The 26469-nt window shown below is 45.5% G+C and overlaps 1 protein-coding gene across 2 annotated transcripts in view; it reads right to left on the bottom strand.

Moving 5' to 3' along the window:
* The window catches only part of LOC144797444 (aldo-keto reductase family 1 member B1-like), a 303524-nt gene that overhangs the window by 23589 nt on the left and 253466 nt on the right, over positions 1–26469 (bottom strand). For both annotated transcript variants that reach the window (XM_078668212.1, XM_078668249.1), the window contains 2 exons: positions 22295–22376; positions 9884–9967 (listed from right to left, as the gene is read on the bottom strand). In XM_078668212.1, the coding sequence (XP_078524338.1) occupies positions 9884–9967; positions 22295–22376 (166 nt within the window). The remainder of the gene's footprint in view (positions 1–9883; positions 9968–22294; positions 22377–26469) is intronic.

The raw sequence follows: 26469 nt of genomic DNA, 5'->3' as shown, positions 1-26469 counted from the left end.
TAGAGTTGGAGGGATGTAAGGTAAAACTTTCCTAAGAACTTTGAGGGTGTAGAAGCAGGTGGAGATGACCTGGTTAATCTGAGCTTTGCAGGAGAGATCTTTGTCCACCAGGAAGCCAAGATTTCTAACCTTGTCTGCAGGACTAGGGCAGGTGCCTGCCTCCGAAGGCCACCAGATGTCGCTCCAGATAGACGATTTCTGACCAAATTCGATTATCTCAGTTTTATCCGTGCTCAGTTTAAAAAAATTACAGCTCATCCAGTTTTGTACACCGAGAAGGCATTTCTTAAAACACTCTGCCGTAGCTTCAATGGACTGGGACACTGACACTATAATTTGAGTGTCATCTGCGTAGGACACTAACTGCAAGCCATGGGATTGAACTAGGGCAGCCAAGGGGGTCACATAAAGGTTAAACAGGGTGGGCGACAACGCCGAGCCCTGAGGGACCCCACCTGGGAGGGAGAATTCATCTGATTGTAAGCCTTCCCAGTGTACTTGTTGGATTCGAGAATCCAGAATGGATGTTAAGAGAGTTAGGGCAGTGTCAGTAAAGCCTAGGGTTTTTAGCCTGTCTAGTAGAATTGAGTGGTTCACGGTGTCGAATGCCGCCGTTAGATCTAGTAGAATCAGGGCCGTTCTACCACCCTCGTCCATTGTCTTTCGGATGTTTTCAGTTGCCATGATAAGGGCAGACTCTGTTGAATGGAGGGGGCGGAAGCCATGGTGAGAGGAGTCTAGGAGCTCGTTGTGGTCTAAATATCGCATCATTTCTTGATTGATGGCTTTTTCCAGAATCTTAGCTGGTAGTGGTAAGCAGGATATTGGTCGGTAATGCTTGAGTACCGTGGGATCTAATGAGTCCTTCTTAAGGATTGGTCGAATGCAGGCTTTTTTCCAGCTGCTGGGGAAAACCCCGGACGTGATAATATTGTTTATCAGAGGGGTTAGGATGGCTGCCACTGTTTGTGGGATCATGTGTAATATGCGTGGGGGGCATGGATCTAATGGGGATCCTCCTGACTTCATCTGTAGAATAAGGTCAGTGACCTGTGTCTCCTCTAATAGGGGAAAGCAGGAATAGCTGGGCTCGGTTCGGGAAGTGGTGTCATAGTTATCGTTGGGCATGGTAGGTGCAGAAGAGCTAAGGTCATTATAGACTGTCTGGACTTTTTGCTGGAAAAAGGTTGCAATTTTCGTAACAAGATTCTGGTCAGGACTGAAAACAATGTCGCGGGGGCTTTTGGTCAGCTGGGTGACAGTTTTGAATAGTTCTTTTGTAGTGCTAGTGGCTGCCTGAATTTTGTTAGTAAAATATGTTGATTTGGCCTGAATTATTGCTGTCCTATATTCCTGCAGGGCTGCGGTATATGCTATTTTGTTTAGAGCACTGTAATCCGAACGCCACGACCGCTCAAGTCGTCGGCATTTCATTTTTACGTGCTTCACCTCTTCAGAGTACCACAGTGCAGTTGCAGATCTCCTTCTTATTTTTTTTATTTCAATAGGCGCCAATTGATCAACCGCCTGACTGATCCAATTTTGAAATTTCGAGAGCTCCTATGTTTGCATTGCCAATTCCGAGAGCAGGCGGGTTATTAGTAAGTGTATTGGCCAGAGTGACAGGTTCCAGTTTGTTCCAGGGACGTGTTTTTTCAGGGAGTGTGAGGGCCCTACGGGGATTTGGCAGGTTATTCTGAAGCAGGTTGAAGAAGATGGCACTATGATCCGACCAGGGAACTGCTTGGAAGTGGTGGTGGTGGAAGTGGGTGTGGTGGTGGTGGATGTGGTGGTGGTGGACGTGGTGGTTGTGGACATGGTGGTGATGGATGTGGTGGTGCTGGACATTGTTGGTGATGGACGTGGTGGTGATGGACATTGTTGGTGGTGGACCTGGTGGTGGTGGACATGGTGGTGGTGGACATGGTGGTTGTGGAAGTGGTGGACATGGTGGTGGTGGACGTGGTGGTGGTGGATGTGGTGGTGGTGGCCGTGGTAGTGGTGGATGTTTTGGATGTGGTGGATGTGGTGGTGGTGGTGGATGTGGTGGTGGTGGACATGGTGGTGGTGGGCATGGTGGTGGTGGACATGGTGGTGGCGGATGTGGTGGACATGGTGGTGGTGGATGTGGTGGTGGTGGACGTGGTGGACGTGGTGGTAGTGGATATGGTGGTGGTGGATGTGGTGATGGTGGTAGTGGTGGTGGACGTGGTGGTGGTGGGTGTGATGGTGGTGGTGGGTGTGGTGGTGGAGGTGGGTGTGGTGGTGGTGATGGTGGACATGGTGGTGGTGGACGTAGTGGTGGATGATGTGGTGGTGGTGGTGAAGGTGGTCATAGTAGATGTGGTGGTGGTGGATGTGGTGGTGGTGGATGTGGTGATGGACCTGGTGGTGGGTGGTGGACGTGGTGGTGGTGGAGGTGGGTGTGGTGGTGGTCATGGTGGACGTGGTGAACATGGTGATGGTGGACGTAGTGGTGGTGGACGTAGTGGTGGTGGATGTAGTGGTGGTGGATGTGATGGATGTGGTGGTGGTGGTGGACATGGTGGTGGGGGACGTGGTGGTGGTGGATGTGGTGATGGTGGTGGATGTTGTGGTGGTGGTGTTGGTTGTGGTGGTGGTGGACGTGGTGGTCGTGGACATGGTGGACGTGATGGTTGTGGACATGGTGGTGATGGAGGTGGTGGTGATGGACATTGTTGGTGGTGGACATGGTGGTGGTGGACATGGTGATGGTAGATGTGGTGGTGGATGTGGTGGACATGGTGGTGGTGGATGTGGTGGTGGTGGACGTGGTGGTGGTGGATGTGGTGGTGGTGGTGGTAGTGGTGGTGGACATGGCGGTGGTGTAGATGGGTGTGGTGGACATGGTGGTGCTGGACATGGTGGTGGTAGTGGACTTAGTGGTGGTGGACATGCTGGTGGTGGACGTAGTGGTGGTGGATGTGGTGGTGATGGTGGTGGATGTGGTGGTGGTGGTCGTGGATGTGGTGGTGGTGGATGTGGTGGTGGTGGATGTTGTGGTGGTGGACGTGGTGGCGGTGGATGTGGTGGACATCGTGGTTGTGGACATGCTGGTGAGGGACATGGTGGTGATGGACGTGGTGGTGATGGACGTGGTGGTGGTGGACGTGGTTGTGGTGGATGTGGTGGTGGTGGATGTGGTGGTGGACATGGTGGTGGAGGTGGTGACGTGGTGGTGGTGGATGTAGTGGTGGATGTGGTGGTGGTGGTAGTGGTGGTGGACATGGTGGTGGTGGTGGACATGGTGGTGGTAAAGGTGGTGGTGGATGTGATGGTGGGGGTGGAGGTGGGTGTGGTGGTGGTGGATGTGGTGGTGGTGGACATGGTGGTGGTTGACGTAGTGGTGGTGGATGTAGTGCTGGTGGATGTGGTGGTGGTGTTGATTGTGGATGTGGTGCTGATGGACGTGGTGGTGGTGGTGGACATGGTGGTGGTGGATGTGGTGGTGGATGTGGTGGTGGATGTGGTGGACATGGTGGTGGTGGACATGGTGGTGGCGGTCCTGGGTGTGGTGGTGGAAGTGGGTGTGGAGGTGGTGATTGTGGACGTGGTGGTGGTGGACGTGGTGGTGGATGTGGTGGTGGTGGTTGTGGTGGTGGACATGGTGGTGGAGGTGGTGGTGGTGGAGGTGGTGGCGGTGGTCGTGGTGGTGATGGACGTGGTGGTGGATGTGGTGCTGGTGGTAGTGGTGGTGGACATGGTGGTGGTGGAGGTGGTGGAGGTGTTGATTGTGGATGTGGTGGTGGACATGGTTGATGTGGTGGTGGTGGTAGTGGTGGTGGAGGATGTGGTGGTGGTGGAGGTGGTGGTGGTGATTGTGGACGTGGTGGTGATGGACGTGGTGGTGGGGGTGGTGGACATGCTGGTGGTAGATGTGGTGGTGGATGTGGTGGACATGGTGGTGGTGGACGTGGTGGATGTGGTGGTGGTGGTAGTGGTGGTGAATGTGGTGGTGGTGGTGGTGGTGCTGGATGTGGTAGTGGAGGTGGGTATGGTGGTGGTGATTGTGGACGTGGTGGTGATGGACGTGGTGGTGGTGGTGGTGGAAGTGGTGGTGGTGGACATGGTGGTGGTGGATGTGGTGGTGGTGGTAGTGGTGGTGGTGGTGGTGCTGCTGGGTGTGGTGGTGGAGGTGGGTGTGGAGGTGGTGATTGTGGATGTGGTGATTGTGGATGTTGTGGTGGTGGACATGGTGGTGGTGGAGGTGGTGGTGTTGGAGGTGGTGATTTTGGACGTGGTGCTGTGGACGTGGTGATGGACGTGGTGGTGGTGGACGTGGTGGATGTGGAGGTGGTGGTAGTGGTGGTGGAAATGGTGGTGGTGGATGTGGTGGACATGGTGGTGGTGGACGTGGTGGTGGTGGACGTGGTGGTGGTGGATTTGGTGGTGGTGGTAGTGGTGGTGAATGTGGTGGTGGTGGTGGAGCTGCTGGGTGTGGTGGTGGAGGTGGGTGTGGAGGTGGTGATTGTGGATGTGGTGATTGTGGACGTGGTGGTGGTGGACATGGTGGTGGTGGAGGTGGTGGTGTTGGAGGTGGTGATTGTGGACGTGGTGCTGTGGACGTGGTGATGGACGTGGTGGGGGTGGACGTGGTGGTGGATGTGGAGGTGGTGGTAGTGGTGGTGGACATGGTGGTGGTGGCTGTGGTGGACATGGTGGTGGTGGACCTGGTGGTGGTGGACGTGGTGGTGGTGGATGTGGTGGTGGTGGTAGTGTTGGTGAATGTGGTGGTGGTGCTGCTGGGTGTGGTGGTGGAGGTGGGTGTGGAGGTGGTGATTGTGGACGTGGTGATTTTGTACGTGGTGGTGTTGGACATGGTGGTGGTGGAGGTGGTGGTGTTGGAGGTGGTGATTGTGGACGTGGTGCTGTGCACGTGGTGATAGACGTGGTGGTGGTGGACGTGGTGGTGGATGTGGAGGTGTCGGTAGTGGTGGTGGACATGGTGGTGGTGGAGGTGTTGGTTGTGGACGTGGTGGTGGATGTGGTGGTGCTGGTAGTGGTGGTGGACATGGTGGTGGTGGAGGTGGTGGTTTCATGTGGTGGTGGTGGAGGTGGGTGTGGTGGTGGTGGACATAGTGGTGGTGGACATAGTGGTGGTGGACATAGTGGTGGTAGATGTAGTGGTGGTGGATGTGGTGGATGTGGTGGTGGAGCTGGTGATTGTGGACGAGGTGGTTGTGGACTTGGTGGTGGATGTGGTGGTGGTGGTAGTGGGTGGTGGACGTGGTGGTGGTGGGTGTGGTGGTAATCCTGCAGGAGTCTGCCAGCAGGCTGTGCAAAATTCAGCAGCACCTCTAGGCGTTTGTTGCAATGCACGGACTTCACACAGAATTTGGCATCATAATATAGTACACAATAAAACATTTCTTACCACATAATTAAATAAGAAGCTCAAAAGAGTTCTTTCGGCATCTCTGGCATGTGTGAATGAACAGCACCATAAACCTCTAAGAAACAAGACCTGAACGGGTAGGAATGCGTACAGCGAAGTTTCTTTAAGACTTTCCGAAAGTGACCTTAATCAGGACATAACTAAACCTTTCATGTCTATTTTACAACATCTAGATAGCAAAAGCCTGGGATCCAGGGATGAAAGCGTAGGTGACACCAAAGTAGCAGGAAGCAACAATATAATTTATGGGCGCATTACCTCGGCTGTTTAATCGGGTGAGATCTTGGGCATGACGTCCTTCAGCAAGCAAAGCCAGAAATGGCGGGGGCGGGGGAGCGTATTCCTTTGAAGTCTGATGCCGGCTGCAAGCAAGCCAGTATGAGTGATGAGAGAGGCAAATGGTGTGCGATGTGCAAGCGCCCGCACACATGCCCTGTAGGCAATCCGCCTTTGGGTGCATTTTTGAGAGCCCTTACTTAAGTCTCGCTGAGAACGCATGCGCGTTCACTCAGCGAGACCTAAAAAGTGGTGCGGCAAGTTGAGGGGGTGCATGGAGAGCGCGGGAGTGAGAGCACGGGCATGTTAATAATGATTGCAATATAAAAATAAAAGGCTTACCTGAAGCCGCCGGCTGCCTCCTACTTCCTTGTCCCAGCAGGCACTGGGGCAACATCAGACTCCCTGTGAAATTCCACGCTGCTCTCAATCTGTGAGAGCAGCGTGGGAATTGGCCTGAGCGAGCTGCTTTTTAACACTCTGCTCAGGACAGGGAGTCAGCTGTTTCTCCAGCTGGCTTTTCAATACAGCCATGTTTGAGAAATCTAAGGGCACATGTGTGTTTGGCAAGCATGAGACTAGTGGCCAAACACACATGGTCACTTACAGCAGAGGAATCAGTCCTCCTCCCCCTCCCATGGTCCCGGCCACACCCTTTCCTACAGCACTGGCTCAGATCAAGCAGCATAAGAGTAAAATATATTAAAATATTGTTTTACTTTCAGCTGCTGACTCCGAGCCAGTGGGGTGATGCTCCTCCACCATTGCGGAGATGCCAACCCTGAGTAAATTATAGCGTAACTCTTGTATAGTAACTTTATTTCTAACTTGCAATGTTTACCACAACATTTAGAATTTGACCATAATGACAAATAGATTAAGTTGAGAAAAACAATCACATAATGCCTACAAAGTGCAAAGAAATTTACTGAGGCATGAATGTCACAAATGTTCTCAGGCTAAAGCATCTGCTTTACACCACTAAGTAATATAAAACAAGCATTCCGGCATACTGTTAGAAGCTGTCTGCCTTTTCTGTGGGAAAAGATCTATTTTGACAATGAATGAGGCTTAAATAGTGTGAACAGCTTTAGTAGTAGTATCAATAAATTAATGAATCCACAGGAAGCTAACAAAACAAAAAAATTCCACACAAAAGTGATGGAACAGTTACTCGGACCGGGAACACTTAAGAGCCCTCTTTTAAGATATAGTAAATACAAGAGGTTTTATAGGCACAGCGCAATGAATGTGCAGGAGAAACTTTGAAAAGTACCACTGGAGACACATGGACCGGTTGCATTGTAGATGCGGAAAGACTAAGGGCCTCATTAGGATGACGGGTGGACTTTGTCCGCCCACCACCCTATCGGTATTCGGGATCGCCCGCCATAAGGGCGGGGGTCCCGTTGGGGGAATTAGGATGTGCCCACCACAGTGGCAGGCACATCCTTCATTTTTAGCATTGTGGTGGGCGGTGCACTCTGCACCGCCCGCCACAATGCTAAAAATGCATTTACGCACTTGCATATACAAAGCGGCAAGCACCGCGCGGTGCCTGCCGCTTTGTACATGCAAATGAAGGGGGGGTACCATAGGTACCCCCCCTGTGCACCCCTACCTCGGCCTTCACCAGGGGGGCCCACAGGGCCCCCCCAAAGCAAAGACCGCCTGCCTTTCCGTGGCGGTACAAAAGGGGGTGGTGATGGACGGAGCATCTGAATCAATCAAACACTCACACCCAGTCAAACGATCTGGGTTTAATACATCACCGTTCTTTAGCCCACTCTGCCACCCCAGTTCAGACATGGCTATATGCAAATCAGTCTGACCCTGTGCCTCATGGGAACAGTCCAGCCCGAACTGCCAAGCCATGTCTTCCCTGGACCGGAAACAAGCTTCCGAGAACCGGTTTCTGGCATTCCAGCCGCTTTCAGCACTGCTTGCTTGAATCCAGTGGCAAAGTGAGCAAGGGACTCATGACTGAGCATACCCTGCCACACTTATGGCGGCCAAAAGCGTTACAAAAGGGGGTGGTGATGGACGGAGCATCTGAATCAATCAAACACTCACACCCAGTCAAAAGATCTGGGTTTAATCCATCACCGTTCTTTAGCCCACTCTGCCAACCCAGTTCAGACATGGCTATATGCAAATCAGTCTGACCCTGTGCCTCATGGGGACAGTCCAGCCCGAACTGCCAAGCCATGTCTTTCCGGGACCGGAAACAAGCTTCCGAGGACCGGTTTTTGGCATTCCAGCCGTCATCAGCCCGGCTTGCTTGAATCCAGTGGCAAAGTGAGCAAGGGAATCACATCTGAGCATACCCTGCCACACTTATGGCGGCCAAAAGCGGTACAAAAGGGGGTGGTTTCCGTGGCGGCATCAACGCCGCGGAAAGGCACCTATTTGCACGCATCATGATATGGCTGGCGGTGTCCATTGGACACTGCCACCATATTATGCCCTTTCCGTCGCGGAAAAGCGACGGACGGTCTTTCCGTCCGCCGCGGTCCCCCCACCATACTAATATGGTGCGGGGTAATTAGGGAAACAGTGTCGGGAGGATGGCCTCCGCCAGGCAGGCGGTGGCTACCTGGCGGAGGCAATCCGCCGACATTGTAATGGGCCCCTTAGTTCTGACTGCTGAATAGAAGGCCAGAAACCGGTCCTGGGAAGCTTGATTCCGGTCCAGGGAAGACATGGCTTGGTAGTTCGGGCTGGACTGTTCCCATGAGGCACAGGGTCAGACTGATTTGCATATGGCTATGTCTGAACTGGGGTGGCGGAGTGAGCTAAAGAACGGTGATGGATTAAACCCAGATCAGTTGACTGGGGGTGAGTGTTTGTATTGTCAACGCTCCGTCCATCACCACCTTTGGTTTTTCTTTGTTCGCCCTAAGTTGGCAGGATATGCTCAGACGTGAGTCCCTTGCTCACTTTGCCACTGGAGTCAAGCAAGCCCGGCTGAAGACGGCTGTAATGCCAGAAACCGGTCCTGCGAAGCTTGATTCCGGTCCAAGGAAGACATGGCTTGGTAGTTCGGGCTGGACTGTTCCCATGAGGCACAGGGTCAGACTGATTTGCATATGGCTATGTCTGAACTGGGGTGGCGGAGTGAGCTAAAGAACGGTGATGGATTAAACCAGATCAGTTTACTGGGGGTGAGTGTTTGTATTGTCAACGCTCCGTCCATCACCACCTTTGGTTTTTCTCTGCTGAATAGAAGGCAGCATAAGTTATGTGTGGAACCTGTTCATGGTCTGCATCATAACGCTTAGGAAAACAGTCAGCTATATAATGAAGAAGGCTATTTACATTTTGGGCTGGGAATAAACTAATGTGTGATGAAAATATGATTAGAGCTTTTCTAAGATGCCCTAATTTGCATAATGGCTGCAGAATTGTTCATAATATTCATCGTCATTCTGATTCAAATGTTTTGGAGTTGAGTTATACATAAATACTTTCAAATAGTAAAATACCAATTATTGTGTATGTTTACTAATTTCAGGATACAAGGGCATAATTCCATTTGTGATCACCTGAAGATAAGAGAATCTCTGACAGGTTTGCCTGACTCTCAACATTCACTCTCTAATTTATTTATTTTATTTATTTTATTTATAAAGTTTTATATAGCACGAACTAGACCTAGTGAGGGTATCAGAGAGCTTTACAATATAATCAGATGTTTTATACTGTTGCTTTGGCCTGATGCATAGTATGTGGTACACATACACAGCTGGTTGGGTGCCACAGTATAGATTGGAAGTAATGCTCTGAGTAGCAAAGGGGCAAATGGAAAATATGCAATCCAAAGATAAAAACATTCGGCATTACAGACATTTCCAGTGATCAGAAAACTAGAAATGATGGTGGAAGAGCATCACGTCTATTTTTTTTGCATCTACCTCCAAGAGGAGCATAATTCTCTAGATGCAGGAGTGAGAGACACCTGTCAGTTCTCCTTTGCACTAAAAAAGACATGTATCCTTTTGGGGCTAGGAGGAACTGCAAGGTGACACCAGTGGTCTTGGGGTTAACATGACAAAATGCAATAGATCTGATTTAGGTCACCTGACTGCTTTCACTGTCTCTACAAAACACAAGCTCTATTATTCTGACACACACAGCACATTTCACCCCTGAAACCTAGCACCTTGGTACAGCTCAAATGTTGCACCTCACCTGAAAGTTTTCCTTGATGCGTTCAGGAGTGACTGATTTGGGGATTACAATCAAATTTCTCTGGATATGGAACCGCAGTGACACCTACAATAAAACAAAATAATATTTTTTAACAAATGGTCCTCTAAAAACAGCCTCCAAAACTTAGAGGATGCATGCCTCCTAGCTCTTGTGTCTACCCATTCTACTGACATGCAGGGCCGCCACTTGAAAGGAGGTGATGACACCAATGTTTGTGAGCTGGGGCACACTAGCATGGAACTGAAGAACAATCTGCATAATTTTTCCAAGATTATCTACATTGGAAAGGCTTATGTAGGGAAAGAAAGGGTAGAACTAAAAAAATATTATTTGCTCATGTGACCAAACTCCAAACGTTGGATATCTGTGATGCGCAACGCAGTCCAGGTAATACGAATGGTCATGTTGCCCACCGCATACATCTTTAACACTGCTTATAATTTAAATAGATCAAAGGCACTCCATTTGGATATGAATGAGAGAAAATGCAAATGTGGCACACAAAATTGATGGATACTAACCTGCGCTGCATACCTGTGTTTATTTTCTTACTTTATACACATGTATCGAATACAGCTGTAAATTGCAATGTAAGAAAATAAATAAATAATTCAGTCTTCCTTACTAGTATTGCTAGAAACTTTCTGCGGATGTTCTGTTTGTCGTTAGATAAAAGATCTGTTTCAAACTCAATACTTCACAGTGGGTTCTATCATATCTCTAAAAATTATACACAGTCACCCTCTCTTTTGCTCTAATGTTCCCCTCATTTTCTTTTCTCATTCACAATATTGCTTAAAAACAATTGACTTGCATTCCCAGTTGATGGTGAATGTGCCTTCCTTTTCCTCGAAACCAGCTTACAGGGGCACTTTCCAGTCGTTTTGTTTTCAGAAACCAAGGGGTTCAGGGCAGCACTGACCAACGCCCTTATAGAGCATAGGAGTCTTAAACCTTCTACAGGCAGCACTCTGTGAGTCAACACTGGCCACATCATGTCAAGTGTTCCAGAGTCTATGCTATCACATGCAACTCTTTTATATAACAGTATAACTACCTTCTAGTGCGCTGGCTGGTATTGCCACTTTAAGTAGTTGATAAGTTTCGGTTTTTGCAAGCCTGATCAAGATGTAGACTGCCACTAGGATTATGTTAATTTCTGAAGGCATTTTTCAGCCTGAAATGCCCATACCTTTGTTCAGAGAAGGCTGAGGTGCCTGACCTTTTATCTTTCAGCTGTTACCACAGCAGACTGAAATGGCAAACCTCCCATCACCATAAAAGTCTCCTCCTTGGATATTTTGTATTTGACATTTGGAGGGCTCAGAATGAGGTCAATTCCACCACCACAGGGACTATTAGCCAGGATTCCAGGTTTAACATAGGTCCTAGCTTACTAAGAAGTTGTAAACCTCAAGAAGACCTGAAATGGGAGATTTAAGAAGGCGGCGACCTATAGAATTGGTCATCAACCAATTACTTTCTTAGGTGTATTCATGTATGTGGTATTTCTATCGGGCGACTCCAGCAGGGTCCTAGATGGACCCTTTCACATGGATGTAAAAGTTCATCATCACTCCCAGATTCTAAGAAATCCCAAAAAGGGCCACTCACAGCTTTTATTGGCATCTCGGTTGTTGGATGAGATTATTCATCCTCATTTCAATTTAGCGAAATCAGTTCAAGTGCCAAGAAACAAAAACTTTGAAATTTAGACTAACATCCCACAAGGAATCATATCGTGCTTTAGGGGGTCTTTTAAGTCTAACCCCTTTCATTACTCGATTGATAAGAGAATTGCTACCTATTGCTAAGAGAGAATCTGGATTTCATTAAAGACAACAGAGGCTAACATTATGCAATAACTTGTATTGCTGCCCCAACATGCAGACTGTTTGACTTGGCCCTTTTGGCAGGTTCAACCCTAAACTATTTGCTATTATATGTGACCTGGCGTTAGTTGTTTTTGGCTTCTGCGCACTTTAACACTGTGTGCCAGTGTAAAGTGCGTGCGCACTCTGAGTGCATGTTGTGAGATTGGCCTGCCCTCCCATAGGAATGCATGGGGAATGTGTGTGTCCATGGTAGTTCCTGATGTGTGGGGAGTGCAGGGGCGAGTTTGGTATGTGCGAACTCGCAAGCGGGGGTTATCTTGGCGTGTAACTCCCTTGCCCTGACTAGAGTGGTGGTTTCTGCCTGGCTTTGGTGCAAGCCTTAGCCAACCAGAAATCCCATTTCTAACACAGACCTTTAAAGAACATGTATAACATCACAAGTAAAACATTCGATAGAACTTTAGAAACATAACATAGTAACAGTGTAGCTAGGCATCATCCTCTTTTATTGGCTGGTCCTCATCTATTAAGTACATTTAACCAGTAGCTCCTTGTTTTACTATTATTAATATATTTTTCAAGATCTACAAGGTAAGTCAACCTGTTTTCATCCTTTAGGTAATGACCCCTCCAAGTTATGGTTGGTCTGCTTTTCCTTATCTCACTTTTTGTATAATTAGGGATTATACTGCCTTTTTGAGCATCTTCACGCGTCCTACTTAATATTGAGTGCTCTGTGTTAATTAATTCTTAACATGATCTACTTAGCACTGCCTGCTAATATAAGATCTACTATTAATGGTTGCTAATATATAGTGTTTGCCAATATATATATTATGTATACGATATGCTATTATGTACGGCAAGGACTGAGCTTTTTTAAGAAAGAATGTTTTGTTTGTGGCTCTCCGTTCTTTTAGGCATGAAGTATCCGGATCGGGATCACCGCCAGAGATGCCAGAGATGCTGTGTCTCGTGCCAAAGACTTTGAGGGTGCCGCTAAGCGTCTCTGGACTTTTGCGGTGACTGCCTTGACTGCGTCTCTTTCTGATTTGAAAGAGACCGCCGGTACAATCAAGGCCCTGGTCCACACACGTCGGATAGGTTTCTCCTTGCCAACCGCAACCTTTTTTGTGAGGATTTCCCTTTCCGCTCACGGGAGAGGGACAGAGACATTTGAGTTGCCACAGAGCTGGGATTTTAACACAGGAAGGACGCGACTCTGCCCTGATCTTCTCAGCTCCGTTCTTTTTCTCCAAAATCAGGTTCCCCATAATGGAAAAAGATGTAAAAAAACAAAAAAAGAGGAGAGAATAGTGAAAAAGGTCTATGGCTTGCTGGTACCGTTTCTATGGTAACCAAGCAAGCTTGAGCCTCTCAACTGTTTTTTTCCTGCCAACGAAGGAGGCAGGCTCAAGGACAGTTTTTCTCCAACTGATACCACTCAAGATAAGGAAAGAAACTTTAAAAAATAAATAAATAAAGGGGATTATCTTAACCTCTCCCCCATAGCTATCAGACATTGGATTTTAGATAATTGTTTACTGTTCTGAATTAATGAAACTTTATTTAAACAGTATTATTCGAACAACCCATTTCAACATCATGTCTGATATTGAAACAGAGGGGACTTCATCCATACCCCTCAGTGAGAGAGTATTAAATAATTCCCTTGAGAAGGAATTTAAATCCTCCCTGAAAGAGGCTGTGAAGGCGGCCCTTAGCAAAAGGAGAAGGGACTACTCTGAAGAGGACCTAATATCCCTCTCAGAGGATGAGACTCCCATCAGAAAAGGAGGTAAGGATATGAGAAAAACCATACACATGTCTAATGTTACGCTTATTAATGTTAGCCAGCGTGCTGCAAAAGACAGAGATGAAGCATCAGGAGCCTGTGTGCTACAAGTGACCTTGGTACCCATAGCAGTAAAATTAGCAAGAGCAGCCTTATTGGCGCAATAAGCCCAGGTGCCCATCGCGACACAAAAAGACCAAGTGACCTTCATGGCTCAAAAGACCCTGGCATGCAAGCTGGAAGAGAAACCTACTCCTATGATACTTATCCGAATGAAGACGAGGAGGGTGAGTATATTTTTGATCCCCTTGAAGATTTAGATAATGATCTTCTTGATGAAGACCTCAGGCAAGGCTCTAGCTCAAAAGCCATTAAAGACCTTACAGGGGTGGAAATGTTCAAGCCTAACAAGATCAGTCACCCAAGGTATTCACAGAAGGCATTTAGGAGTCCTAAAGTTAACTTTAGGACTCCTAAATGCCTTCTGTGAATACCGAAAGTCTTAAAGTTAGGATTTTCCTCAGTTTAGGAGTAGTAAAGTTATGACTCTTAACTGTAGGACCCCTAAATGCCATCTGTGAATACCGAAAGTCTTAAAGTAAGGATTTTTCTCAGTTTAGGAGTAGTAAAGTTAGGAGTCCTAACTTTAGGACTCTTAAATGACTTCTGTGAATACCAAAATGAGTAAGTGCCTCCTGTGAATACCAAAATGAATGTGCCTTTTGTGAATACCAAAATAGTAGTAAGTTTAGGATTTTGTCTTAAGTTAGATCTGTGAATAGGGCCCAAGGTTTCTGAGGGACTCAAGCGACTGGAAACTGAATCCTGTAGTTTTTCAAAAAATTCAAAACCTATGGGGCTCCATCCATGTTGATCGGTTCACCAGCAGATTAACATATCAAGTAGCAGACTAGACCCCAGAGTGATGGGTGTAGATCCTCTACTTCAAACCTGGGACATGGGGAACTGTTATGCTTTCCCCTTTTCACTCTAATTCAGAGGGTACTATTGAAAATACGGAGAGAGAATTACAATATCTCCTTTTTGGGATACACAGGTATGGTTTCCAGGGGATCTGGAACTAGCAATAGATTTCCCACATTTAATACCCGGGAATTTAGACCTTCTCCTAGGACAAGAAGGGGAGCAACATCCTCCCTTACTAGAAGGAAGCATGAAACTTCTTGTTTAGAGGATTTCAAGCTATCAAGCAGATACTCAGGTCTTTCAGGAGAGGCTAAAAGCATACTGGGTGAGTCATGGGAACCAGGGACAAGAAAAAGATACATTGGTGTATGGAATAAATGGTCTAATTGGTGCATGGGATGCGATTTGAATCCTGTGGATGCTCCTATAATTTATAGGGCCAATTTCTTAGCAGAGTTATTTAGATCAGGCCTTTGCTATTGAACAGTTATCTGTTATAGATCAAGAATTTCAGCTTAACACTGTCTGATTAATTAATTTTCAGTTGGTGGGGATGCTTTAATCCGCAGAGTAATGAAAGCGATAAGACTTAAACACCCTCCTAGGGCAAGATATCAATCCTTATGGAATGTCAGTCTTATTTTTGACTTATTTATGTCTTGGCCTGACAACCCTTTACTATCATGAAAACAGTTGTCTATGAAATTAGATACTCTTCTCTGCCTTATATCCTTCAGAAGAATATCTGATGTTAGAGCATTAGAAGCCAGCAACAGATTTTTTTTCCATGATGGGGCCCATTTTGATATTTGTAGAAGAACCAAAACAATGCCTGAGAGTATTGTTTACCCTTAATTTAATAATTGTAAAGAACTCTGCGTCGCTATTTGTTTCAAAGCATAAAAAAGTGTTACGCCTGCTACCTTTTTCTCTTTGTCAAGCCTTACAAAGCAATATCTGCAGCTACTATCTCCAGATGGGTAAGAACAATTATGTGTGAAGCTGGAATGTATTTAACTAAATTTGGTGCACACTCTTTCAGAGGTGCAGCAAAGTCTTTTGGGCTGGTGGTACGCTTTCAGATATAATTACAGCGGCTGACTGGTCTAGTGCTTCTACCTAATTTTAAACCGGTTGAGCACATGAGCAGTCTGGCGTTAAATAGCTTTAAACTTGCATAATGGTAGCCTTCGGTCTTGTAATGAAATGGCGATTCTCCAATTAGCATACAGAGGGAATTTTCATCTCATTAAAGGCCACGGAGGCTAACATTATTGCACCCTCCACGCCCATGCGGAAATATGTTAAATTTTTTTATGTAAATAAGCAAGTTCTAATTTTGATTTGATTTTTTAATATGTATCTTAAGGATGCTTTGTTGCCTTTGCAATGCTTAGTTTACTTGAATTTTTAAAATATTTTTAGTAGTTATCACTCTTTTCTATTTCTTTGAGACAATTCTTCGTTATCAAGTTTCTTTCTTCATCAAGTAATAACATCAATTCAACAAGTTTATTCCGATGTGTTTAACTTTTCATCGCAGCCTTAAGAGGATATGATCATGCCTTGCTACACTTTTACTATGTTATGATTCTAAAGTTCTGTGGAACGTTTTACTTGTGATGTAATACATTCCTTTAAAGGGCTGCATGTTGAGGCAGCAATAAAAGTTATTGCATAATGTTATCCTCTGTTGTCTTTAATGAAATCAAGATTATCTCTGTATGTTAATTGGAGAATCACCATTCTTCCTCATTTGCCTGAAAAATAGATTATGTTGCAGGATCGCACTCTCGTACAGCATCCATTAAATGGTCCCATTGTAGATACCGGAACTACATGTGGGATATTTCTTGCTCCTGGTAAGAAAAGCAAGCCTCTTCCTCTAGCAAAAGAAACTAGATAATTACAGTAGTAACCTTTAGGAATTGGAGCTTCTGGACAACAAGAAGGGAAGGCAAGACATTTTTTCAATACACTAGGGGCCGGATTCACAGAACTAACTTAAGACAAAATCCTAAACTTACTACCATTTTGGTATTCACAGAAGGCACTTACTCATTTTGGTATTCACAGAAGTTAGGAGTCCTAACTTTAGGACTCCTAAATGCCTTCTGTGAATACCGAAAGTCTTACAATTGGGATTTTTCTCAGTTTAGTAGTAATAAAGTTAGAACAAAACAGTCCATTAAACGTTGAAGACCCAGGGGAGTCCTTGACAGTAACACTGCGTCATCCGCATAAAGTAATACAGGTATATTAAGATTATTGACTCTAGGGGCATCCGCAGTGACTGTCTGCAGGGCGGAATCAACCTCATTTATGAAAAGGGTAAAGAGCAGGGGTGCTAAAACGCACCCCTGTCTAATACCCCTTCCAATCCCAAACTTAGTCGTACACTCCCCATTTGGTCCATAACGGACACTGGTGCTAAGCTTTTCGTACAGGCGGGCAAGGAAATATATTATGCCTTCGGGTGCCCCCATTTCTAATAACTTGACCCATAATATAGCGTGGTCTACCAAATCAAAAGCGCTGCTTAGGTCAGCAAAACATAGATAAAGCGACCCTTTTTTGGCCTTGGTGTATTTCCCTACCAAGAGCTCTAAATTCAGGCACTGTTCGATGGTACCACGGCCTTTTCTAAATCCAAACTGGCAATTACTTAAGATCTCATTGGTTTCTGCCCACTCCTCTAGTCTTACTAGAAGGACCCTGCTCATGATTTTGACAGATGAGTCCAGTAAGGATATTGGTCGGTAATTTTTAGCATCCCCCCGGTCACCTTTCTTATAAATGGGGATGATTATTGACTCTTCCCAAGTAGACGGTATTTTGCAACAAATGGCTGCATTAAAGATTTTGGTCAACAATGGACCCCAAATCTCCGGTGCGGTCTTGTACACGTCTATGGGGACACCATCCGGGCCCTGAGCCTTTCCTCCTTTACTAGTTCTTATACTAGCCATGACTTCATCTGTAGTAATATCTAGGGCTATGATGGGCCAGCCTTCTCTATGGGAAACTGTTATATTACTTGAATCAAAAATACTAGAGAAGTGTTGGATCCAAGATTCCATGCTCACATTTGATGTGAGTACTGGCGCCTTATCATCTTTTAGGAATGGACTATTCACCGTGGACCAAAACAGGGTACAGTTCTTCGTATCCGCTGCTTGACTGAGGTTGTCCCACGCTTCTTGCTGTAACTCCTCTTTCCTACATTTAAGGGTCAAATTATAACCCTGCCTAAGTTGAGTCACCAGATTCTTATCCCTTGGTTTAGCTGCCAAAGCCTCTTTGAGATCTACCCGGGCAATAGAGCAAGCATGATCGAACCAACCCCTTTTACACCTATTTTTATGCCCAGCCTCTTTAGTAAACTTCCTGTTAATGGTTAAATTGATTCTATTAAAGTGGTCAATACTGACTATCGAGGTATCGTCCTGTTCTAGAATTGCCGTGATCTCCATCAGACAATTAGAAATAATGGAATCAGATGTTATGTCCGCTTTTTCTCCCTTCCACCTCAGTCTGTACCCATTCTGTCTATGGGGTTCAATATTAGCAATATTAGCAATATTACCCTGTTCACAAACATAGACATTATTCCAGAAAGTTAATTCTGTGGTCAAACAGTTATGATCACTTAACATAATATCAATCACCTTAGGCATTGGGCATAACGGAACAAGGGTTGAAGACATGCAAATAAAATCAATAACGGTATTGGCGCCCCTTCCTTTAAAAGTTGGAATATTTTCACCCACATTGTTTTTGGCATTATCCATAATTTCCAAATCATACTGTATCAGAAAGTTATTCAAGGTTTCCCCATAGGTGTGATGAGGAAAATGGACATCAGCATCCCCCAGACGGTTATACACACCACATCCCTTCTGAGAGGATAGTGGGCACACAGAAACATTAAAATCCCCCACAAAAATAAATTCAAATATACCATTAAAATTCTTCACAAGATTCTTCAATGTCTTATCTAATTCATTAATTGCAACATGTCTAGTGCCATCGAATATATTATTGTAGAAATTAATCAAAAGTATATTTCTACCAGCTTCTTGTGCAAGCCATAGAATTTGTGAATGAGCCCCCACTTTAACATACTTTTTCACTGAGATAGGTAGTTTAACTGAAATCAACACCAGCAACCCTCCTTTAGCTCTACCGTGGGTTGAAGGCAATGCTGGGAGTTCGTAGGATACAAAACCATCGATGCCTTTGAAATTTTTGCACCAGGTTTCCTGTAGGCAAAGAATGTTGAATAAATGCACAAAATCCTTCCATCCTAACGTATCCACCTTAGCCACTAGTCCAGCGATATTCCAGCTAGCAATATGACAAATTACCATTTCTCTTTCTTGACTTGCGGTAAGCTGTTCAACACTAGATATGGACATGTTATTCCCTGTATTAAAAGGCTCTATGTTACATATTGAATTTGAGACTTCTCCCCCTATCAGCGTACAGTCTAAGCATACATCATTGTCCAGTTCATCGATAGACATAGTTACTTCGTCATTGATATTACTATCTACAATGTCCCTTAAAGGGTCGGTTTCATGTCAATCATTTTGGTCTAAGTAGCTCAGGGACTGATACCTGTTCTGAGTTGGGACCTGGTAGACCATCCCACTATCAAACAGAGGGGTACTACCTAAGGTTACAAATGGGTTTGGGGTATGTACTAAAGAATTATTCCCACCTGACATAGAATTCGCCATATGCATCGGTGGGGTGAATAAACCATTTTGCAAACCAGAGCAGAAGTTGGGCAACGCAGGTCTATTTACAAAAGGTGGATAAGTAAAATAGCTCGTTGCCCTCTCCTTACAATTAACGGGAGGTTGCCTGCTTAGGTGATTATAAAAGTAGCCCAGTGGTCTAACAACTACTTCTGTCTCAGACTGTGCGATTGCGGCTGCTCTAAGCAAGACAGTCGCAACGTGTTGCGGGTGTTTGAAATTAATGATCACACAGTCCCCCCCACAGGCTTTTTTGGTGTTACCAATCCAATTGACTCTTCTGATGGAGATGATTTGATCAGAATATCCAACTGGGTAGCCACAGTGGCGGTTTAGCCAGGAGATTGTTTTATTCCTCAAAGAGTCCGCCGTCTCATGATCCATAGGGGGCTGGGTTAGAATCGGGACGTTAGTTAAAACCACGACGTAAGGTACACAATCAGGTGGTAGATCAACTGGGCGCCTACATATTCGTATGGGTACCCCGTTGGTTCCCCCTGTGACAGCTGATGGAACTGACGCCACTGGTGCCGGTGCTGTCTTAGGAGCTGGTAAAGTAGGTCTATCATTCTGTAAAGTACCCGACATAGTGCATGTCGCCCCAGCATTTAATTGCTTTGAAGGTCTACCTGTCTCCTGGGTTGTAGTAAATAACGGTACGGTCAGCTCTTTAGATGGATGTTTCCTGGTATTAATGGGGGGGGCACTAGTTGTGATTGGTGGCTGCACCCTATCTTTTGTAGAGACAGTAGCTATGCATGCTGGTTTTTTAATGTCTAATATAGATTTTTCCAATTTATCATCATGCTGGTCCACCGCGCCCCTTAGTCTAACTACTTCCGCCTGTAGATCTCCAATTTTAGTTAACAAAGGCTCTAGCACAATGTTAAATTTACTAAGGATAGTACTCAATAGTAGCTCAATTTGATCAGGCTTAATGGAAACAAATTTATCATATACCGAAGACCCTGTTTCCTCGATGTTCTCCGTGTGAGCGATATCTTTTTTATTCTTTCTAGTGGTATGATTACCTCGCTTAGGAGCCGTTTTCCTGCAAGCTCGCATAAACTTGGTAGCCCTACCAGAGTGCTGAGGAGATCCCCCAGAATGATCACATGGGTCTTCTTCCCCCCTCACCAAATTGTCTGGGACCATAGTTAGATCAACATTAACACTAGTATTGTCAGGCTCCACTACAATGTCAGTCTCATTGTCAATATTATCTATAATGTTACAGTTATTAACATCCGCAGACTGGGTCAGTGGGAGGTCTGGAACAGTAATTTTCCCCAGTGATTTCCTTCTATCACTATTAATTTTGGAGACCACTTTCAGTAAATAGTTATCCGGCAAAGTACTTTGGACAGACATTTTTGGGGTTAGTCAAAAGTCTCAAATGATTAGTTTTTAAAATAAGGGGAACAAACTTGAATTCCACGGTACATCTCCTGCAGGTACTCACAGTTCGAACCAAAAGGGGGTGGCCCTGCCCGGCCTCTTCTGGCCCCTGACGGCCACAGACGGCCCCGCCCTTGTCCCGGGCTTCTCCCGGTCGCTCCCGCGCGCGACTCGCGAGGCGAGAGGGGGTGTCAGCCTTTTACAGGCGCCTCCGGGCGCTCTTCGCACGTCACGGGCGCGCTTCCGCCCCAGGGGCTGCTGGGGAGTGTAGTCCGCTGGACCGGGCTGCCTCCCGGCGTTCTGCTGTTGCTGCCGTTTCCCTCACGGCTCTGGCCCGATGGCGTGACGCAGGTAAGTGAATGGTGTTCCCCCACTGGGCTCCCGGGGGGTCAGCCTTTTACAGGCGCCTCCGGGCGCTCTTCGCACGTCACGGGCGCGCTTCCGCCCCAGGGGCTGCTGGGGAGTGTAGTCCGCTGGACCGGGCTGCCTCCCGGCGTTCTGCTGTTGCTGCCGTTTCCCTCACGGCTCTGGCCCGATGGCGTGACGCAGGTAAGTGAATGGTGTTCCCCCACTGGGCTCCCGGGGGGTCAGCCTTTTACAGGCGCCTCCGGGCGCTCTTCGCACGTCACGGGCGCGCTTCCGCCCCGGGGGCTGCTGGGGAGTGTAGTCCGCTGGACCGGGCTGCCTCCCGGCGTTCTGCTGTTGCTGCCGTTTCCCTCACGGCTCTGGCCCGATGGCGTGACGCAGGTAAGTGAATGGTGTTCCCCCACTCGGCTCCCGGGGGGTCGGCCTTTTACAGGCGCCTCCTGGCGCTCTTCGCACGTCACGGGCGCGCTTCCGCCCCAGGGGCTGCTGGGGAGTGTAGTCCGCTGGACCGGGCTGCCTCCCGGCGTTCTGCTGTTGCTGCCGTTTCCCTCACGGCTCTGGCCCGATGGCGTGACGCAGGTAAGTGAATGGTGTTCCCCCACTGGGCTCCCGGGGGGTCAGCCTTTTACAGGCGCCTCCGAGCGCTCTTCGCACGTCACGGGCGCGCTTCCGCCCCAGGGGCTGCTGGGGAGTGTAGTCCGCTGGACCGGGCTGCCTCCCGGCGTTCTGCTGTTGCTGCCGTTTCCCTCACGGCTCTGGCCCGATGGCGTGACGCAGGTAAGATGAGCCATACTAGCTGAAGTAAAATGATGGCAGATTGCTATAATATCTCCCATTGGAGTACCAACATGCCTAATTATCAATAAATCTGTTGCAGTAAACTCTTCATCTGAATCCGAACTATTCAGGGTATCAATAGAGGAAAAGGTATGAAACAGCCTATGGTCCCAGAAGACACTCACATGTAGTTGCCCATTATTCAGTACTGAAATTCATAGAGTTTGGGTAAGGCAATACAAATAATACCAATTTACGCCTGAAGAGTGAGCACTACCTATAATTATTTCAACAGCTGTCCATGGTCAATGACAGAACTGCCTATGCTCTTTAAGAAGGTTCATGCACCCCTCGGAGCAACAGGCAGAACACAAACCAACATGAAGGGTACGGACAGAAAGAAAGCATCACAAGAAAAGTTAAAGATAGGAACAAAGATCAGTTTGAGAAAAGTAGAGGGATAAAAGGATCCGTAGATTTGACATGTTCAGAGCCATTAGTCTGAATGAACTTAACTGTCACCAGGTACCTGAGCAGATGTTTTCTTGTACTTTGCTGCAATCTTCTTGATCCTGGGTTCATCCAGGAGGGATGGATCTTCAGGTTTGGCCCTAGTGGAGGTAGTAGGAGAAGAAGTAGTGACAATTAGAAATGGCAGAATACATAGATCTTACGGGTTCACACCACGTTTTCACAATTTAGAACTAAAGAATTAAATAATGTTTACTTGTTTTGGAACATGTCTCAAATATCCATTACTGGGGATTATTGACAGAGCTGCTGAAACAATACACCAAAGTAACACCCTACATGAAATAACGGTGCCCAATATTTTATAGTGCTGTTCCATGTGACAAACTCATGAATAATATCATGCAGTGCTGCTTAACATCATATTAAGCTGCCCAGTAATGCATATCACAACACTGGGCAGTGCACAGAATGGCACAGGGCAGTGCAGGAGTCAATGCTGGACCTTGAAACTGGCTGAAGGTAAATGTGTAAGAAGGAGCAATGGCCACTGTCTAAGAGTGTTCAATCTCCACGTGTACAACAGTCTTTGCTGTGCACTTCTCTGCTTATGCCCATCCTGCAAGCTAATGTGATTGACTCTAGTGTTTTCCAAGCACCCAGTTGTGCTTGTTGGTGCTGAGGAGTTGGGTAAAGCTGACTTAGTAAAAGGCACATCATGGAAGAGAGATGCCTAGAATGAGCTGAAGTTCAAATGAACAAACATGGCATTTCTTTGCTTGCTTTCTGATGTGAATTTTTGCCTTTTATGTGATAACCACAGAATGTTCTGAATGGTTGCATCAGTATGCCTGCAGACTACAGACTGGTCCAATGCATCTACTTTTATTAGATAATTGTAACTTAGAAGGACTCTTAAAGAAGGTGCATTGTGAAGGATCCTGAGAAATTAATGAGCTCATGATTTAGTTTTTTACTCTAACATGGTTGGATTGTTTTATGAGAACTATGTATAGGTGCAGCACATGTTAGAATTGTATGATGTAAGTTAGTGTAGAGTGGATATGTAGCTCAGAACGCTTATGGAATGCTTATTGAGCACAGCTGGGTAGGACATGTAAAACAGGTGAGATCACTTTTAGGAGTACAACTGTTGTCGTAACTGTTGTACCCTACTTGAAAAACTGGATGTTCTAAAATTAAAAGCTGAATTTAAGGAGTTGGAGTTCTTCACCTTGATTTCATAGATGTGTTCAATGAAGCAGAGCTTAAGATTCTGGGTAGGGTAGCTGTCTGGTATGCATATGAGCCCCATGAAAAAATGGAAGGGTTGGCTAGAGAATTTGAAGTTGTCTTTAATAAAATTCAGGATTTAAAGAAGAATTTTCAGAATGTTCATTGCTGATGAGACACTAAAGAGAAAGACGCAACCAAATTTGAAAATACATGTCAGAGATTTAGTGGAATGAATCAGAGAGTGGGGGGATACACAAAAGTACATGGACCGATGGGTAAAAATGAGGAAGGTAAAGAAAAAGAAAGATGACGTTGGCGAAGTAAACGGGGGAACAAATGTGAGTATTATAGAGATTGGAGAATACCCTTTGAGAGAGGTGCATGGCGGTTCACATGCCCTGGAGTCGTGGTGATCTTTTCACATTCACATTTCAGTTACCAAAATTGACCCCTGAGCAGTGGATAGAATTTTGATGATTTTGAAAGTACTTTGGCAGGACTTGAATACTTTCTTTGATGTTGTGGTCCCTAAAGATGTATGGGTAGAAAGCAGGGTGACTGTAGAAAGGCCAAATGTGGCATATCACATCGCATATCACCACGTGGTTTATGGTACTATTTCGCTATTTAACATTATAACAAACTCTTGGGTATTGCCCTTTGCGGTATCCTTGAATGTTGGGCCATACCTTGTAATTCACCAAGAGACAACTGCCGTACATCCAAATAGTTCTGGTTTTACAAATGTATTACTGTCTTTAGTTCTGCTTGATAACCTTAAGAGCATGTGTTTATTCTGTCACATGCTTACATGGCATGTCACTATGTGGTTTGTGACATTGTTGATTTTGGGGTGCATGAACATGTTTGGAGTTAGTCACTCTGAACATAATTAAACATTTTTGGCAATTAATATTTGCTGTGTCCTTGAATGCTGGACCATACTCTGTAACTTACCTAGAGACAACCGCCATATGTTCAAATAGCTTTAGGTTTTACTAGCGTGTCACGGTTTTGAGGTTAGCTCGATAATCTTTGAAGCATGTTTCTATTCTGTCACATGCTCACATTGCATGTCACTATGTGGCTTCCGTCACTATTTATCTTGGGGTGTACAAACATGTCTGGATACTAGTCAATTCACTGGCCCAATCTGTAAACTATTGGAGGTTGAGGAGAGGAGTTAGCCTAACGGCTAGGGCGGGCGACCTCGAATCTGGGGAATTGGGTTCGAATCTCAGCGATGACTCTGAACATCCTGTGATTCTGGGCAAATCACGTAATCTCCCTGTGCCTAACAATAATGAATGTATCCTCATGTAATGCAATGGGTGCTATGTAAAGCACTCTGATACCTTTGGGTCCTGTTCGCGCTACATAAAACTCCATATAAAAATATAAATATCCTACTAATTATTAGAAATTAATGCATAGTCTAAATCTGTCTTAAATAAACAATTTATACATAGCTTACATTTTAAATTATAATCATTGATTGTAATAAATTAGATACGGTGGCCGACATTGGCCTGAAACACCGTGATGAAGCTTTCTGAATTTCTGGGACAGACAGCCATCATTCTGATAAGAGGGTATGTCAACCAGTACACAATCAATCTTTCATTGTCATTAAAGGGGCTTGAAATTGATCAACTACAGATGGACCCACACATATCACTTATATCTTCTGACAGAGCAAGAGATGTGATCTTTTTTTCATACCAGAGACGATTTATCACAAATAGGAATCCATCTCATGTGATCAAGGTAATTTACCCTTTGATTCTGGTATTGCAGTACTTGCGCAAATTCCTTCTGAAAACAAGCTCTCCTTTTTCTTTCTCTCCCTTGTATAGACAATCGTATCTGTCCATAACAAATAATCCCACTCACATAACTAGATAACGGAACAAAAAGCAATACGTTATGAAGTTGCACTTTATGATTAGAGTGATTTTATCAAATATAAACAGATATGTCAGAGAAATGCCTCTCCGAAAACAAAATGATATGTTTAGATCAAGCATGGTCAAGCATGGTGTCATATGATCTTAAACAATCATGAACACGCTAAAATAAACTATATCCCCGAGCATTATGTGGGAAAATAGTTGTCTTCTGCCAAATGCTATGTATATATATGTAATTTTGTATATTGAAGCCTAAAGATGTGTTTGTATTTTTATGGAGCATTGTATTATATTGTGATTTTAAATGTATATTTATATATATTTATTATCTGTGTTTTGTAGCCCCAAAAGAAGTCCTGAGATGGGACGAAGCGCGTTGGCTACGTTTTGAAGTTTTAAAAAGAATAAAGTATTTGAAAATTGACCAACATGTCTCCATGAAAATATTTGTGATCATTTGAAATGTGAAAGACTAATTTTGTTGTTCAATTTATACTATTGGACACAGTGTATGCTGATCATCCTGTCGCTAATACATGTGTGAATTTTATTCAGTAACTTGGGAAATAGGAGGTTATTTTCCCATGATCTGTGCACCACATAGACCACATCCCTACAGTGTAACAAGTGTGGTACCATATGTCTAAGCCTTGTTGTAAATCTCTTATTATGGACAAGTATAATCAGATGACTGCTGTTTGAAAATGAAGATTCAGCAGAAAGAGGTTGGCTGGATCAAAGTTAGTAGTACTGCCCAAGAGTCCAAAGAGCCTGTACTTGTGTTAGAATTGGGGTTTCTGGTTGGCAGAGGTATGCAGCCTGTCGAAGCAGGAACCACCACTCTAGTCAGGGAAAGCTATATGCACATTAAAAGATAACCTGTGCTCAACCTTTGGTAGATTGGGCCAGAGTAGTCAGGCTAATCTAAAGAAGCAATGTGTAAAGTATTGGTGCAACACACACACACACTAACACAATGAAAGCACCACATACATACTCCACACAGGGTTAGAAAAATAGATTACATTTTTATGAGAAACATAAGACCAAAATGACATATATTCAATAAGTAGAACTGCAGATATGA

The sequence above is a fragment of the Lissotriton helveticus genome, chromosome 1_1 (genome assembly GCF_964261635.1).
Source record: "Lissotriton helveticus chromosome 1_1, aLisHel1.1, whole genome shotgun sequence".
Lineage (NCBI taxonomy): Eukaryota > Metazoa > Chordata > Amphibia > Caudata > Salamandridae > Lissotriton > Lissotriton helveticus.
The sequence above is the reverse complement of the archived record's forward strand: the minus strand, read 5'-3'. Positions and strand labels throughout refer to the sequence as shown.